We start from the raw sequence: 15,449 nt of genomic DNA on the forward strand, positions 1-15,449 counted from the left end.
GTTTTTTCGAAATCCCGTGGGAACTCTTTGATTTTCCGGGATAAAAAGTAGCCTATGTGCTAATCCAGGATATTATCTATCTTCATTCCGAATTTCAGCCAAATCCGTCCAGTGGTTTTTGCGTGAAGGAGTAACAAACACACACACACACACACACATACAAACTTTCGCCTTTATAATATTAGTGTGATTTTGATTAATGCTTATTTGTTTATTTACCTCATAGATTGCAGCCATTTTACAGTCATTGTACCGCTGCATTGAACAATAGTTAGGTACTTGATATTATCAACCTGATTAATTTAGTAACAAAATCACCTCCCGCATTTTTAATTTATCATAGTTTGTTGATTGCCCATTCAATATAGATATTTCGTATTTAGATATCTAAAGATCTATGTAATTGATGTCACACATAGCCAAGCTATCGGCATCGATGTATACGGTAATCCCCTTTAATCCATTTTTGGATATGACGAAAACACGCTGAAATTCTATATTTGAAAGGTCGCCACAACGGAATATACCCAGTAGGTAAGCTCAGCCAGTGCATATCGACTACCTGAGATTTTATTTGTTTACCCTACAACTGATAAAAGTGATAAAATGAACCTAATCGATTTAGTCCAATGATAAACAACTTCTTGTACAAAATGAGGGTTCAAGAAAATATTAAGCTTACTCGTAATTGGTCGGCGTCGAAGTAACTTGTATGTCACTCCACACTTTTAATGCAACGGCCATAATTTATTTGCCAATGAAATTGAGTTGGATCAACGGTGAAATATTCGAGTTTTTCATTTGACAAAGGATAAATTCGTTGTGTTAGCTGTTAAATTTTAATTTCTAGTCGTTTTTTGTTGTTTGATATTTAATTGTGATGGCTAAAATGCTGGAAAGGACTAATATTTTATGCACGAGTAAATACAGGGTAGCTTTTTGCATCCGTGTTCTGTTATTCTTCGGCATACCGATGTTCTATTTTCTTGTGAACTCACAAAATGCAACTATCGAAGAGGATAACTCAGGTAAGTAACGTAGAACTAAATTTAACGATAATTATTAGTTCACCTAATTAAAACAATATGTGCCTTAAAACATGGTTCTTAATGAGCTGTTAGTGTCAAAAACTTTCGTTTTTGTACCCAGGTTTGGAACCTAGTTTTGCATCTCGCCACCTGTTGGGGCTAATTGAACAAGGAAATAAAAATTGCACGCCGCCAGCGATATTAGAATTTCCTTCTGATGGCCTGAATAGATCCCAAAGACAGCACGTGAGTGACATTAATTTATCAATTTCTTCTTTTCGGGGAGTCATAACACTTCTTACTTTAGTAATCTCAAAGAGACGTCTATTTTCCTTTAAAAACTAATACGCAATTTCGAAATCCTGTTGTCTATTGACAAAATACGTGTAGGTACCTACATTAGATCTTCGATGTCGGAAAAGTTGGGAGTTAATGAGCAAATCGAAACAGATGTAATGTTGTTGGCTTAGTATCACCGTTGTTGGTGTTTTTTGAAGATCATATACTTCATTAAGCTTAGCTATAGTATTCATTGCCCTGTTTTTATAGGATACAATGCACGGTAATGCCCTTGTACACTTGTATACAGGCAAGGAAACTTACCAGAGAAGTGTCCATGGTCCATGACCATCTCCATCTATCTATATTTAGTCATAATCATAGTTTAGTATTGTAGCTAATTCTGTTGTAGGCACATAATCTCTAAATTATTCAAGTGTAAGTCTAGTGAATAGCACTGTGGATAGAGTTTTATAAGAAATGGATATAAAGTATGTTGATAGATATTGTTACATTGCTATAAAATTCAGACGAAGATAATTTCACTTGTATTTTCTAATCCTGCATGACAAATTATTAGAAATAATATTTAAAAAATCCCGGACTTAGTGACTGATTCACCAACGCCCAGCCAAACTACTTACTAAGTAGGTAGTTTTTCATTTTAAAATAATTACTTTGCTTATTATTATTAATTATTAGGTATATTGCAATACTAGCTGATACCCGCGACTTCGTTCGCGTGGATGTAGGTTTTTTAAAATTCCCGTGGGAACTATTTGATTTTCCGGTATAAAAAGTAGCCTATGTGCTAATCCAGGGTATAATCCATCTCCATTATAAATTTCAGCCCAATTCGTCCAGTAATTTTTGCGTGAAGGAGTAACAAACACACACACACACACACACACACACACACACACACACACACACACACACACACACACACACATACAAACTTTCTCCTTTATAATATTAGTGTGATATTTGATGCTAATTTATAAAAGTTTGACACAAAATCTTACAGCTAGTTTTTAATAACTAGTTAAAGCTAGTTGTAACAAAAATTTTCAGTAAGAATTAGTTTAAACAGATTTTTTCTGCAATACATATCTAACACTTACCTATTGCACAAGTTAGTAGTATTGTACCGTAGTATTATTGATATCTTGATACCTAACTACCTAACTAGTCACGGGTGAAACCACCCACCAGCTAGATGAAAATGATAGTCACCGAGATTGGTTGATTCTACATATTTTACTGTTTCTGTACTGGGTGATATTAAAATATTTTATCGTAGAAAACCTTCAATGGATTAAAAAATGAACTCCGTGGCTATCATTCAGTGTTAGACACTGAGTAAGCGAATCACCCCCAGTATTTTGATTCACTAACTCAGTGTTCAACGATAAAATGATAGCCACTGAGCTCACATGACATTGATTGGTTCTACATTAAAATCATTTTGCGTAGAAAACCTTCAATGGGTTAAAATTAAATGTCAAAATGAGCTAAAGTGGCTATCATTGAACACTGAGTAAGCGAATCACCCCGCATACCGACGGTGATATAGAACTGAACCCGTAATCTCCCGTTATAAGAATCCTGCGCCCATGAATATCGTTCTACCCTCATTTCATGATGTAACTGATATACTTAAAATTTCTTCACAGGGATTTATACTGATTCATTGCGTGTTGGCCGTGTACTGTTTTTTACTGCTGGGGATCATCTGCGAGGATTACTTTGTGCCTTCGTTGGAAATATTATGTGAACGTAAGTGTCTTAACTATCGTGATTCCGTGAATTATAGATGATACCGACTCACGTAGTTAATCGTACGTAAGTCCGACTAACCAGTAACCACGTGACCAAGTTTTGAACCCATCCGGGGTTCTTTTTTTTATTTATTTACCCTATCAACTTCCGTACAATTATGACTATAAAAGTATAAATTCACTGCAGTATGGTCGTCCATTACAGGTGCACTTATGAATGTAAATAACCTAACATAATCCAAAGTAAGAAACTAGTCGGGTGTATGTCGACTTACCACGTTAGCATAGCCGGGATCATCTATTTATATTTATGTATTTATAACGTAAGTGTCATTGCATAATTCACCTTATATAAACATTGGTAGGTTGGCTTAGCTTATCTGCAATTTCAAAACTTTATTTATCTTATAAATAACTCCCTAGTATTGTAATATTGTTACTGGTGTTGATTTAGATGTGTGCATTGCGATTGGTCAAATTTTTTTTTAACTTAAAGGTCGTACCGTAATCAAAGGGGTTTGCATTGCCATGTTCCCAGGAACTCCTTGAGATCTTAACGGATTTCGATATTATTTAAAAAAGCTACCATGGTTTATGTAATAACTAGCTGACGCACCCGACTTTCTCCGCATGAATTTAGGTTTTCCCGCGGTAACTCTTTGAATTTCCGGGATGAAAAGTAGCCTATTTACTCTCCAGGTCTTTAACTCTTATGTACAATAATAATAATATCATTCGTACGCGACCTCTAAACTAAATTTCATTGACAGTTTTAAATTTATCACTATCTATTACATAATGCTCCCTGCGTAAAAAGACAGCAGTAGATTTAGACCTGTCAATTTAATTTCGTTTAGAGATTATGTACAACAGAATTAGCCTCAATGTTAGAATATTGCATTGAGTCAGTTCCATACAAAAGCCTTAAACATGGAATATTTTGGAATATTGTATAGAAGCAGGCGTTACTTTGTGGAAGTCCATGATATACGAAGAATCAAAAGCCTATTCCTAATATCCTAATCCTAATCCTACTAATATTATAAATGTGAAAGTGTGGATGTTTGGATGTTTGGATGTTTTTTACTCAATCACGCTAAAACTACTGGACGGATTTGGCTGAAATTTGGAATGCAGATAGATTATACCCTGGATTAACACATTTACGCTACTTTTTATCCTGGAAAATCAAAGAGTTCCCGTGGGATTTAGAAAAACGTAAATCCACGCGGATGAAGTCGCGGGCATCAGCTAGTTTGCTATAATCCGTTTATTTTTGTACTTTGGGTTTTTACTTTAAATAAAAAACGTTATAAATAGATAAGCAGGGTTTGAAGCAACGCTCTCTGGTATTGTAACTACTCTTTTGGCGCTAAGCTATTGCGATTCGAACGCAGATTGGTGACTAAGTAGGTATGATTGGAAAAGTGGTATTGAGAAGTAGGGATGGTACGGAGCTTCGGTTCCGGTTCCGTTAAGTCGGAACTTCCGATTACTATTATACTTTCGGTTCCGACTCCGGCTCCGACATTTTTTAATCGGAGGTGTGAATCGGAGGTCGAAGCATAGATAGCGGGCGAGTGCGGCGGCGTGTGCCGACCGACTGTTATGATTCGACAGGTTCATACGCGTCGCGCGGGGAATCGCCCCTCCCCCGACCCGCGCACTCAATTGTCAATTATTTTTTCACTTGTTAACGCACACGACAGCACGACACGTTCATTGGTTAAATAGATATTTGTTTTGATTTTTGCGGCTTATTATCAATGAAAGTCATCTGTTTTTGTGTTGGACAATGAAACCTAAATCAAGTTGTATTTGGAACTACTTCATTCAAGTTAATTCGGATTCGGCAAAGTGTAAACTGTGTATGAAGACGTATTCAAGAAAGGGAGGAACGACAACGTCTTTAAAAAGCCATTTGAAGTCTGTCCATGCCACTGAATATGAAGAATTAATAAAGTTAGAAACTGAAAAAAAAAATACTTTTAATCGTCAAATATAATACGCTACTTTTAGAGTCAATTAATACGATTTAATTTTTTTACAGCTTTTGTTCGTTAGTATAATTTAATTACTAATTGATTAGTACATGCTACTTCGGGTTTAAATTCATTCTATTTAAACTTGTTGTTTATATGCCAATTTTGTTCATTTTTTATGTTTTATCATAAAACATAAAACTTTTATGTTACAACTGAAACTTAAAATAAAAAAAAATACTACATAATGTTTTATTTGTCCTTAAATAATAATTCTCTCTCATGTCACCCTGCTTCCGATTCCGATTCCGACTGCGGTTCCGATTCCGAGAAAGCAAATTTAAAAACTCCGATTCCGGCTTCGGTTCCGATAAAACTGCTTCCGTTACATCCCTATTGAGAAGGATTCAACATTCAATGGCCATCGGTCAGTGTCCTGCGTAATGCCTACTTTGTGACCAATTTGCGACTTATTCTACTGATAACGGGGCTGATTGTTCCTTTTATGGATCTATGTAATATATATAGCCGTTTTCTAATAATATGTTAGATATCATTACAATTGATTCCCATTGTGTGATAGTAAGAGAATTATCTGATATAATTTATTATTTGTTTTAAATTAGATAACTGTTCTACAATGTTGCTCTATTCTATATGTACCTACTTACTATAAAATCGTTGTGGCTTGTACCCTTGTTTTATAGGTATTATACTATTGAAAATAAATGAAATGAAAAATATTTATTACCTACCAGCTAAACCCGCGACTTAGTTAATTCCGGGATTAAAACTAGCCTATGTTACTCACCAGGTCTATAACTATAGCCATGTAAAAATCAGGTCCATTGCGGCGTGGTTGAAGGACAAACCAACATACCAATAAACCAAAAAACAAACACAATTTCGTATTTATAATATGGGTGATTAAAGTTATGTATAAAATTATACATATTATGAGCCCATATCGTACTTATTTTTATTGAATAAAAATAAATATTCTATTCTATTCATCACCTTCGTCATCATCATCATTATAATCAACCCATCGCTAGCCCATTACTGAGCACAGATCAGAATGAGAATATATTATAGGTTGAGAGTTCTGACTCAACTGACTAATAAATTACCATCAGGTGACTTTTAGTTGAATTAACAAGTGTAAATTAAAAATTTATAACACCCCCGACGATCCAAAGTATTTGAGTTTTCCAAATAAATAATTATGTATTTAGGCAACGTCCATCTTGACAGCTTGACATTTGTCAATTGAAATAATATTAAGAACCTAACGGTTATCTAACCTTCTTTTCTACAAGAAAACTAGAAAAGAGGTGATAACTCTTAAACGGCTGAACCAATTTTTTTGGATTATAGCTAAGAACACTCTCGATCAAGCCACCTTTCAAACAAAAAAAACTAAATTAAAATCGGTTCATTCGTTTAGGCGCTACGATGCCACAGACAGATACACAGATACACAGATACACACGTCAAACTTATAACACCCCTCTTTTTGGGTCGGGGGTTAAAAAGAATTTGATTCACAGGTTTGAACATGGAAGCTGATATTGCCGGAGCAACGTTCATGGCTGCAGCCAGTTCAAGCCCCGAGCTCTTCATCAACTGTATCGGCACCTTTGTGACGGAGGGAGATCTTGGTGTGGGCGCCATAGTGGGTTCGGCGGTGTTCAATGTCCTTGCTGTGCCCGCTTGCTGCGCTCTGGTTGCTGGCAGGGTAAGTTGCTACTTTACAACTACAACATCGTCTTACAATCTGGTCACTAGCTTATCGCTGCAACGCACAATGTTTCAAGTTTGTTCAAAAAATGCTATAGGCCTTTTCTGTCGAAAATGTTGTCAGTAGCAGCTCAGAGTTAGCAAGATAGCGCTGTTACACCTCCGAGTGTTGGAAAGCATATGAAAAGGCTCTGCCCCTGATCTTTCTCTAGTCCTATCGTGATTGCGTTCCTATCCATACTAAATACTAATATTATAAATGCAAAAGTGTGTCTGCCTGTCTGTCCGTCTGTCTGTCCGCTAGCTTTTCACGGCTCAACAGTTGAACCGATCGAAATTAAATTTAGAGTTAGCTTACATCCCGGGTAAGGATGTAGGCTACTTTTCACCTCAGAAAATCAAACAGTTCCCACGGGATTCTAAAAGGCCCATCCGTTTTTTGAAATTCACATACGTAACTTTTTATCCCGGAAAATCAAAGAGTTCCCACGGGATTTTTAAGTAGGTAACCTAAATCCACGCGGACGAAGTCGCGGCATCATATGCTTAGTCGGCTATTCCTAAGTGTAAACGAATAGATAGATTTGAAATTGGCTACCGTGGCATAAATTTGGTCTGTTGGATGATATTATGGTATTGAGTGTCTTTGATTACCATCACAGGCTCTCAATAGTACTATATACGTGTTTTGTAAATTTTAAATCAATTTAGATAGTTAAAATTAGCCGAATAAACCAATCTCGACGGAACACAGACATGGTGTAAACATGTATATCGCTGCGACGATTACAAATATTACCTAATAGTAATAATAGTACAAAGTACAAAGTAGTAGTAGATAGATTACAAAGTAAAAGATAGGTTACATATTATAAAGTGAACACTTACACTTACGACACTTGGGTCACATTCGTAGAGCATTTTCTTTAGTCTCGTGCGTTTTGTATCTTCTGTTGAGACACCACTAGCGACCCGCCCCGGTTTCGCACGGGTGGACATTTATTTTTTCTATTTTCCGGGATAAAATATAGCCTATACGGATTCGGAAGAATCCCTCTAAGTAATGGTAAAAGAAATTTTGAAATCGGTCCAGTAGTTTTTGAGCCTATTCAATACAAACATACAAAAATACAAAAATACAAAGGTTTCCTCTTTATAATATTAGTATAGATGTAATAAACGTTACATGTCTTGGTATAATGTAATTGCACCATATGAACCAGTTAAACAAACTAATAAAAAGTTTTGGAAAAGGTATTTTATTTATACACTAGAGGATACGCATGTGCTACTACGCTAAATAAAGAATGTGCTTAATGCACGTTTGAGTGGTATAAAAACATCTTCGCATTATTACCTTTCTAATGAGACTGGTTTGGGGCACATCGGTTGACTGGTTTCAACACTTATAACAAACATATGTAGAATATTTTTTTTGTGTTTTATATGTATTTTAGGATGTTTACTGTCTGTCTCACACAGGTGGTAGAATTGGATTGGTGGTCTGTCTCCCGAGATTGCATGATGTACGCGGTGGCGGTCGTTGTCCTGATCTTTACTCTACTGGATGACAAAGTGTATTGGTACGAGGCTTTGTTGCTGGTTGTGCTGTACACGTTCTATATTCTCAGTAAGTATTCATTTTCTGACTATACCCACTTTAATCTTTGAATGATATGAGTACCTATCTAAGAAGATTTAATCTTTATTCAATCACATGGGGAGCTTTTCTGATTTATTGAATTTATCAGAGATGATTATAATATTGTAATAATGCGTAAAACCTATTGTAATAATGAGTTATCATTCTATCGTAAATAGATCTTCTAAGAATCATGCTTGGTAAAAAACAAAAATGAGGTCTAGATTAGTGCGCGCTTGCCTAGACGATACCTATTCATACTTGCCCTAAACCAAATATGTCATTAAAAATATCTGTGAATATTTTGGTTACCTTGCGAAGCCGGATCGCTAGTTTAATACCAAATCATTACTAATATTATAAATTTTAAAATGTGTGTTTGTTTATTGGTTTTAATTCTTCCTTCAATCATACCGCAAGGGAGCAACGGATCGACGTGATTTTTAACCCCCGACCCAAATAGAGGGGTGTTATAAGTTTGACGTGTGAATCTGTGTATCTGTCTGTGGCATCGTAGCTCCTAAACTAATGAACCGATTTTAATTTGGTTTTTTTTTTGTTAGAAAGGTGGCTTGATCGAGAGTGTTCTTAGCTATAATCCAATGAAATCAGTTCAGACGTTTGAAAGTTATCAGCTCTTTTCTAGTTACTGTAACCTTCACTTGTCGGAGGTGTTATAAATTTTTGATTTACACTTGTTGCATTGTGCCAATAATAAAGTCGTCAAAGGCCAAAAGCACAGTAATAAAATAATATGCTGTTTGTTTTAGCCATGGTGTACAACGAGAGCCTCGGATCCATTGCAAGAAGCAATTGCTGTCCTTTCAATAGAAAAAATAGTTACACTGAGATTTCACCATTATTGGCTTCAGGTAATTATTTCATAAACGTATCATTACAATTAATTATTTATTTGGTGTACCTGTCTATGTGTCTTAGTTTTTTCCAGTAGACTACGGATCCGTACTTTATACGTTTTCTGTCACCATTTGGCCGGGTAATAATTATTTATTTTTGAGTAGAAAGTAAATATATCCCATCCATCAACATGCAATTCATTCACTGCTGGAATAAAGCCTATTAAAGAGTGCGCCACACAAACACGGTTTCCACGTTCCTTACGTACCCTCTTTGCGCCACTTTCTTCAGATCAGGTCCAGCGGCCTGGAAGTCATCCTAACGTACTGCATTTCACTTACTGAAGAACTGCACTTAATAGTGCTTAGTCTCACACCACAACAAGTCTATCGCAGTAAAAAATAACTGATATATTTTATTTTCCAGAGCAAAAGGACAACTTTGTAGCTCCTTCGACAACAAAGGATATAGAAAAAATAAATAGAAGTAACAGCCAAGGGTCGAATGATTCTGGTAAGAATCTATGAATATAAATAATTCTTCTTAGCATTTCTATCTACCTGTGACCGTAGAATCAACAGACTGTTGCTGTAAATTGTAGTAGGTATTATGATATGCTACAACACATATCTATGGCTACAACTCATTCGCACATAGCTACCTAATATAATGCACAGGTTATCTGGCTAGCTCAATCGATTGCAAATCTTGAGATCCCTAGTTTTGATGAGTCCTAGGTCAGCATAAAAAGTGACTAGATTTTTCTGTTAAGAACTTTTCAGTAGCTTGCCTTTGCTAACGTTAGTAGCTTACGTAATTAATTGACAACTTTACTAATGAAAAGGTGTTTAAAAAGAGTGTTTACATTTTTTTTTTTGTTGTAAATTACTCGTGCATTATACTACACAAATTTTAAACCCCTATTTGACTCCCATTTAGGGATTGAATTTTCAAAAATCCTTTCTTAGCGGATGTCTACGACAAAGCATCGCGACAAAGTAGCTATCTGCGTGCCTTTCAGACCGATCCGTCCAGTAGTTTGAGTTGTGCGTTGATAGATCAGTCAATCAGTCAGTACGTACCCTTCATCCAAGGTACGTCACCTTTTACCTTTAGATTCCTAAATTGTCATAAAACATGTCATCTGATATATTTAAATTAATATTTTTATTTTACAACAACTAGATGTTAGTTCGATTTGGTCCTGGCCGGGCGAGAAGTTTTCGGGTCTGCAGAAGCTGTTCTGGCTGCTTACATGGCCCATGGGCCTGGCGCTCTGGCTCACTATCCCGGACTGCAAGAAGCGACATAGCTTGTACCTTCTGACCTTCACCATGTGCGTCTTGTGGATCGCCTCCATGTCCTACTTAGTCGCATGGATTATCACTGTTATTGGTTGGTATAATATTAAGATATCATACCTGTAACGAGGCAATGTGCCCAGTGGCTGCGTTACCTCGTTGAATGGAATTTTGAAATTTTATTTTTGAATTGTAATTACTTAACAGATTTTTGGGTTGCGAACTAAAATAGCATACAGGGAAACAAATGAAGTACTAGTAGGTAAAATTGTACAACAGCATCTCTCAGATGTTTTTAATATTGAAGCAGAGTGAATAAGAGCGAGTTGTTTTCTACATTTGGCATAAAGTCGATAGTTGTTCTTAATAATACGTGCACATGTCCAATTCAGTGATTTGCTTCATTACTGTAAAAGATGGTAAAAGACTGACTTGTCGGACTTGTCATAGAATAACAAGTGTAAATTAAAAATTTATAACACCCCCGACGATCCAAAGTATTTGAGTTTTCCAAAACATCATTTTCAAATAAATAATTATGTATTTAGACAATATCCATCTTGACAGCTTGACATTTGTCTATTGACATAATATTATGAACCTAACGGTTATCTAACCTTCTTTTCTACAAGAAAACTAGAAAAGAGCTGATAACTCTTAAACGGCTGAACCAATGTTTTTAGATTATAGCTAAGAACACTCTCGATCAAGCCAGCTTTCAAACAAAAAAAACGAAATTAAAATCGGTCCATTCGTTTAGGCGCTACGATGCCACAGACAGATACACAGATACACAGATACACAGATACACAGACACACAGATACACAGATACACACGTCAAACTTATAACACCCCTCTTTTTGGGTCGGGGGTTAAAAAATGATATGTGAGCTAGGTTCTGGGTTCGTCATCTGCTGGTTCAATTGGTTTATGTTTTTCTTTTAGGCGATACCCTCAATATTCCGGATAGCATTACTGGCCTCACCATTTTAGCAGCGGGCGCTAGTCTACCAGAAGCTGTGTCGAGCGTCATTGTCACAAAGCAAGGTAAGGTATCTTGATTTATTTATGCAAGGCTGCAAAGTTATAACTTGCCGCTAGTGTTTGTATTGAATTTCGAACAATCGAAGGATTCTAAGGTTGGATAGAATAGCAAAACAGAATCCTGAACGTAGCGAGGAATTCAAAGACACGAGGGCAAATTATTTTGCAGCCGTGCGACAAACACAACTTTTCATATCACTACAGCGAGGAAAACGCTAGTTAAGCAAGCAAAACAAAGTTATGCGAACTGAATATAAGAAAATTTCGAAAACAGTTCTTTTTTCAGTTGTAAAGTTTGTAAACAGTTGTACTTGGCAGGAAACACGGAAGCTGTAAGGGTATTTCACACCTTAGCGGTTCGTATTCAGAGACGTTGAGCAAAAACATTTCGTGCGTGTGAATTGGATTTCGACCACTTATGGATGCAAAAGTTTACGGTGTCTCGCTGTTCTAATGGTGAAGGAGTTGTTGTCACAAGGTCGTGAAGTTTCTGAGCTCACTCTCCAAAGTATTTCCGATAGAAAAACGATAAGCAGGCAACATTGCGTCAGTGCTGTAAACTGAGCAATTTTGTCTTTTGGTTAAAGAATTTATTCTCAAAAGAAATTATACAAATTTCACTTTATGAAAAATTATAGTAACAAACTTAAGCAAATTTTATCTTTCGGCACAGCGGTAAGCAACAACACAATCGTAAAATATTAGCGTGTTAGGTAGTCTAATATCTAATAATGTACCCGGCAATGCACATAGGTTTCAACATTTCCCGAGTCGACTCAGATATTTTTAATCACAAAATCTTTAAGTTTCTTTTTGAAAATTTTTATCTTACTAATATTTTTTATTTCTGTAGGTAATTTGTTTAGATTTACTTATCGCGTTTCAGGTCACGGTTCAATGGGCATCAGCAATACAATAGGATCGAACACTTTCGACATCCTGTTATGTCTAGGGTTGCCCTGGCTTGTCAAATCCGTGTTCTTTCCTTCGTATCCTGATAATCATTGGGTGAGTAATACATAGTTTCTACTTTTGGACCTGACGTAACATTTCTATTTTGTGTTATTTAAATGATTATTAGCTGTGGCCCGCGACTTTATGCGGTTGGAGTGAGATTTTTTTTTAATCCCGTGGGAACTCTTTGATTTGATTTTGATCCGGGATAAGAAGTAGATTCAATAGAAAATAGAATTACATACTCTGTAAAAATTTCAACTCTCTACGTTCTACGGTTCATGAGATACAGCCCGCTGATATACAGATGGATGGACGGACAGACGGACGAACGCACCGACGGACATCGTAATAAGATCAGAACCCTTTAGCACTCGTCGGACATGGAACCCTGTGAACTCTTGGTACATGTATTTTGCCATAAATCTTTCTTATCTTTTCGATGACTTAGTTAACTGTAGGTTCAGAAGACAACCGATTCAAAATCGGAGCTATAAAATAATGATATTAACAGGGCTCTCTCCGTCACTCGCTCCATTCGATCGTAGTTCCAATTTCATTTGAATATTAAGCAACCAAAGTCCATGAAATTTTTGCTGACATATTCTAGAAACTAATATCTGTGTCTGTGGTGTTTTAAATATTTCAAAAAATATGTAGTTTTAAAATTACAGGGGCTCAAAGATTTGTATGTAAATTTTTAAGACCGCGTAACTTTGAAACCGAATATTTTAACAGAAATCTGGAAAACCACAGACATAGATATTAGTTTCTAGAATATGTCTGCAAAATTTCATGGACTTTGGTTGCTTAATATTCAAATGAAATTGGAACTACGTTTGTATGAAGCGAGTGACGGAGAGACCCCTCTTAATATAATAACACAGTATACAATTATATATATCAATAATAAAAACTATTCGGATTTCAGGTAATGATCAACTCAAGTGGCCTCTCCTATAGCGCTATATCTCTTCTATCTACTTTATTAGCGTTTTACTTATTCCTCCTTTTAAACAAGTTCCAATTAGATTGGAAAGTTGGTTTGTCATATGCAGTAGTGTATGCTGGGTTCCTTGTAATGGCTGCAATGATTGAGCTCAACGTACTTTTCCCAGTTAATTTGCCAATTTGCCCACATTCATAAAAGTATGTTTTGTAGCTAGTATTGCGGGACCGAACATAGAGAAACAAATGAATCGGTCACCTTAGTTATTGCATGCACATAAGGTTTGGACCCTAGTAAAAAGCTCCATAGCAGCGACCTGCGAAGGTGATTGCAAAGTAGCAGTCCGATCACAAGTCAATTTCTTCGCGGCTTTGCTTCGAGAAAGCTTGCAAAAGCAACGAATAAGCTTAGTCGCACTGATTGTGCTAAAGCTGCAACTTGCAGGATCCCTCATGTACTTAATCGTAGGTTTATTCTTCATGTTCCTTGTTGTATAAGAATTTTTAGAAGTCACATGAGAAACGTCGCCGTCGCGCGTCGCTGCTTTTAATCGTTATGTGGGTCCAATCCATCAAGCCATAAAGATTATGAATATTACTAGCTTTACTCGATGTCATCGAAGAAAAGTGTAGTGGTTAAAATAATTAATTTACATTGTTAGTTAATAATAATTTTAGAATAATAACTTAATATTTTATATTCTTACGATTTTAGGATTGGAATTTTAAATGTTTATTAATTGTTTAACCTTACTAATATTTACTAACTTTTTAAATGAACTGTTACTATTTATTTGATAATTTTCTATAGGCACTGTTCTAGTTTCATGTACTATCTGACAATTCTACTTTTAATAATTATAGACATAACATACAACACGGTATCACCATTAGTTCACTACTTTCGGCACGTGCAAGTCAATAGGTGAACGTAGCGAATTGTTCCAGATTCTTTATGCAAATCCTAAAACTTGGTAGGCGCTGGCCACCTGCCTGGTCTGGCAAATATTCGCGAAGACGTGATCCTCAACATGTTCGCCGATTGCGTTGGACCATTGTGAACTATGTTATTTAGGTACATACTAACAGTTTCCATTTCTTTTGCATGTTTTTAAAATGTCAAACGTCCGCGCTAACATAAATTTAATTAAATATAATTAATAATATAATTAAATATAAATTAAATATAATTAATAATATAATTAAATAAAAAACATAAATATAATTCCCAATAGTGTTAAGGTCAGATTTTAATAATTTTAATATTTTATAGTATTTCATTGGTGTTGTTACTTAAATAAGAAATCTTTACATTGTCACAATTTTGGTTCACTAATCTTGTAATTAATGAAATCCAATTTAATTTTATGACATAATCTCTAATAATATAATTAATTAATTTTATATGTCTCTACTTTACCTGCCGAATCTCGTGCTTGGAGATTGCTAGTCTCTTCTATGGAAAGTGGCAATGTATATAATTTTCATTTCTTCATTTTAATAATTTTCATTCATATGAATTCTAATTTCTGCATGATCAAATAGAACGACTGCTTAGTTTCTAGTTTATGCGTATTAAGACTCAAAGCAAATTGCGGCGGACCGAAATGAAGCGACGCGTACCTACTACCTACCTGTTATCTATTTTTATAAATTAAACTAAACTTCATATCCATTACTTTAGGTAAGTATATAAGATAAACAGATTGAAGAATTAGTCTGACTGCGCGTCAATTTGATTGTTTTGTTAAATATAATCCATACAAAATGTTCATGTTACGTAATGGAGATGCATTTTAGTTTAATTAGCAACATTTAAAATACGCGTTGCATCTCTTCGACTCTCCCTTAATGTGCTTTGAGCTCTAATAAATTTGATTTTTATAATTTG

General features: G+C 35.5%; 1 protein-coding gene across 1 annotated transcript; it reads left to right on the top strand.

The window, feature by feature from the left end:
• The first annotated feature begins 547 nt into the window (after nt 1-547).
• Nucleotides 548-15,096, top strand: LOC123880262 (sodium/potassium/calcium exchanger 4-like). Its single transcript, XM_045928299.1, has 11 exons — nt 548-1,028; nt 1,150-1,274; nt 2,984-3,086; nt 6,621-6,808; nt 8,293-8,440; nt 9,223-9,324; nt 9,737-9,823; nt 10,496-10,705; nt 11,558-11,659; nt 12,543-12,664; nt 13,542-15,096. The coding sequence occupies exons 1-11, from the start codon at nt 881-883 to the stop codon at nt 13,755-13,757; spliced, it is 1,551 nt and encodes a 516-aa protein (XP_045784255.1). The 5' UTR covers nt 548-880; the 3' UTR covers nt 13,758-15,096.
• Nucleotides 15,097-15,449: the final 353 nt, after the last annotated feature.

Source organism: Maniola jurtina, chromosome Z (genome assembly GCF_905333055.1).
Source record: "Maniola jurtina chromosome Z, ilManJurt1.1, whole genome shotgun sequence".
Classification (NCBI taxonomy): Eukaryota; Metazoa; Arthropoda; class Insecta; order Lepidoptera; family Nymphalidae; genus Maniola; species Maniola jurtina.

What these genes read in the sequence shown, in the direction of transcription:
- LOC123880262 (XM_045928299.1), top strand. Translation starts at nt 881, where the DNA reads ATGGCTAAAATGCTGGAAAGGACTAATATTTTATGCACGAGTAAATAC. An exon ending in TTCACCATTATTGGCTTCAG is followed by an intron (nt 9,325 to 9,736) that starts GTAATTATTTCA and finishes TTTATTTTCCAG; the next exon opens with AGCAAAAGGACAACTTTGTA. An exon ending in CCAAGGGTCGAATGATTCTG is followed by an intron (nt 9,824 to 10,495) that starts GTAAGAATCTAT and finishes TACAACAACTAG; the next exon opens with ATGTTAGTTCGATTTGGTCC.